The sequence below is a fragment of the Andrena cerasifolii genome, unplaced genomic scaffold (assembly GCF_050908995.1).
Source record: "Andrena cerasifolii isolate SP2316 unplaced genomic scaffold, iyAndCera1_principal scaffold0024, whole genome shotgun sequence".
Taxonomy (NCBI): Eukaryota; Metazoa; Arthropoda; class Insecta; order Hymenoptera; family Andrenidae; genus Andrena; species Andrena cerasifolii.
Window position 1 is genome coordinate 143,265 of NW_027484917.1, and position 3,093 is coordinate 146,357.

The window sequence follows — 3,093 nt, forward strand, 5'->3', positions numbered from 1 at the left end:
ACATCAGAACCTCAAAGTGAACACTGTGTTCAACGGCGAATTTGTGGCGGGGGACAAACATGCTTGTAAAAGCATCAATACCCGGAACTGCGAACTCTTCGGTACATGTGATCTACAGGAGTGGTACCAACGATGCGTCATCGAACCCACCCTGGCATCGTTGGAAGAGTTTCAGGAACGCGATAGTGGATGGGCATTGATGAGGATTCTCAACCTAACCGTCAACGTTAATAAGTACAATCCGCTGCGCGCAGGGTGCCACTTCAAGTTGCCACGGGAAATATTGATGAAGAAAGCGACAATTAGCGTGCGATCCGAGGATAATGCCTGCTTCGCGCGGGCAGTGGTCGCAGCTCTCCATCCCGCCGAAAGAAACCCTCATCGACCAAGTTCATATCCACATTATACATTGGTGCTAAATCTCCAAGACATTGAGTTCCCAATGTCCCTAGAGCAGCTTGGGAAGTTTGAGCGGCAGAACGGCATCTCCGTCAACGTGTACACCTTCGGGATGGAGAAAGGATCGACGGTCTTTCCGCTGCGTCTCACCAGCCAAAAGAGGGATCGACACGTCAATCTGCTCTACACGCCGAATCATGAGCACGGCGATGTAGGGCACTTTGTGCTGATCAAGGACTTATCCCGACTGGTGAGCATGCAGTTGAGCAGGCACAGAGAAAAAAAATTCATCTGCGATCGGTATGTACATAAACTTATGAAACGTTGAAAAATATCGTTGAAAAAAATTAAATAAAAAAATTTTTGATTTTTTGCAGATGCATGCACTACTTTGGATCTGCCGAGAAGTTGGAGGCCCATTCGCTGGACTGCGGGCAAATGAATGATTGCGCCATCCTGTTGCCCAGCGTAGGAAACAATCTGCTCAAATTCAGCAACCACTGTATGAAGGAGCGGCTCCCCTTCGTGGTGTACGCCGATCTTGAGTGCATCATTGAAAAAACAGAGGACAATCACCGAATGGGTGAAATGGATAGTAAATTGCGCGCGTATCAACACCATAAAGTGCACAGCATTGCATATTATATGCATTGCTCGTACGATACATCACTGTCGATGTATCGATGTCGCCGCGACGCGGATTGTGTTTCATGGTTCGTCAACGAACTGGAAAATTTTGCAAACTTCGCCAAACCCATTCTGACCAACAATGTTCCCATGCTTGATTTAACTCCCGAACAATGGGCGACATTTCGCGATGCAACACACTGTCATATTTGCGAAGAACCATTCAAGGCTGAAGATGTACGAGTTCGCGATCATTGCCATCTATCCGGACGCTTTAGAGGCCCAGCACATTCGGAGTGCAATTTAAATTATAAAAATGCGTTTTACATCCCCATAGTTTTCCATAATTTATCCGGCTACGATTCGCATTTCATTATCGAGGAAATAGCTACCGCTTTCGAAGGCAGCATTGACGTATTACCCATAACGAAAGAAAAGTACATTTCATTCACAAAAAATGTTGAAGATACGGCTGACTCAGACTCGCGAAAATGTATTAAATTGCGATTCATCGATTCATACAAATTTCTCAATACCAGTCTCAACAAATTAGCATCTTTTCTTAGCGCGGATAAATTAAAAATTTTACGATCCGAATTTGAAACATTATCCATCGAAGATTTCAATTTATTGACGCGAAAGGGTGTATTTCCATACGAATACCTTGATTGCGCGAACAAGCTGCAGGATCCATGCTTACCACCGCGCGAGTCATTCTACAGTTCGTTAACGGGTGAGACTGTATCCAAGAGCGATTACGCGCACGCCGAGATTGTCTGGCAGCGTTTCAGGATTAGAACTTTGGGCGAATACAGCGACTTGTATTTGAAAACAGATGTCTTGTTATTGGCAGATATTTTTGAAAATTTTCGCGAAAGTTGTATCAAGAGTTACGGATTAGATTCAGCGCATTATTATACTTTACCTGGCTTTACGTGGGATGCCATGCTAAAACATACCAAAATTACATTCGAATTGCTCACAGACATTGATATGGTCATGTTTATCGAACGCGCTATACGTGGCGGTTGAAGCCAATGTTCCGGAAGATACGCACACGCCAATAACAAGTACATGTCATCTTACAACCCATCGGAACAGTCATCGTACTTGATGTACTTTGACGTGAACAACTTGTACGGATGGGCAATGTGTCAGCCCCTACCATACGCCAAATTTCAATGGGTCGAAGATGTCGCAAATTTTGACGTGTCTTCGATCGCTGTCGATTCGCCCACGGGATACATTCTCGAGGTAGATCTGGAATATCCGCAACGTCTGCACGACGCTCACGCCGATCTACCGTTCTGCCCGACGCGTGCCAAACCACCTGGCAGCAGACAGGACAAGTTACTCGCGACGGTATACGATAAGCAGCGTTACGTTATCCATTATCGCAACCTGCAGCAGTGCACGAGTCACGGTCTTCGTATTACAAAGATACACCGCGCGCTTCAATTCGCTCAATCTCCCTGGCTCCGCGATTACATCGAACTCAATACACGGTTTAGAACATGCGCGACAAACGACTTTGAAAAAAATTTGTACAAATTGATGAACAACGCAGTATTCGGTAAAACTATGGAAAATGTGCGAAATCAGGTGGACGTAAAACTTTTAACACATTGGGAAGGGCGATATGGTGCGGAGGCAATGATCGCGAAACCGAATTTCCACAGCAGAAGTGTTTTTTCGGAAAATTTAATAGCTGTTGAATTGCGAAAACTCGAGGTGAAATTCAACAAACCGATATATGTGGGTATGTGCATTCTAGACATATCAAAAATTTGTTTGTACGAATTTCATCACGAGTACATGTCTCCACTATATGGTCAAAAATGTAAAATTCTATACACAGACACTGATAGCTTCATCTATCACATTCGATGCGATGATATCTACGAGTCCGTGAAACGCAATATCGATAGATTCGACACAAGCGATTATCCTACTGACAATACATATAATATGCCGCGCTTAAATAAGAAGGTTCCGGGGCTGATGAAGGACGAAAATAATGGGATGATAATGACCGAATTCGTAGGTCTTAGAGCGAAAATGTATGCA

At 44.3% G+C, this 3,093-nt stretch overlaps 1 protein-coding gene across 1 annotated transcript; it reads left to right on the forward strand.

The window, feature by feature from the left end:
- Positions 1 to 286: 286 nt before the first annotated feature.
- On the forward strand, positions 287 to 2,058 carry LOC143378010 (uncharacterized). The gene is made up of 2 exons (XM_076829886.1): positions 287 to 699; positions 777 to 2,058. Exons 1-2 carry the CDS (start codon positions 287 to 289, stop codon positions 2,056 to 2,058), a joined length of 1,695 nt encoding a protein of 564 aa, XP_076686001.1.
- The last annotated feature ends 1,035 nt before the right edge of the window (positions 2,059 to 3,093 follow it).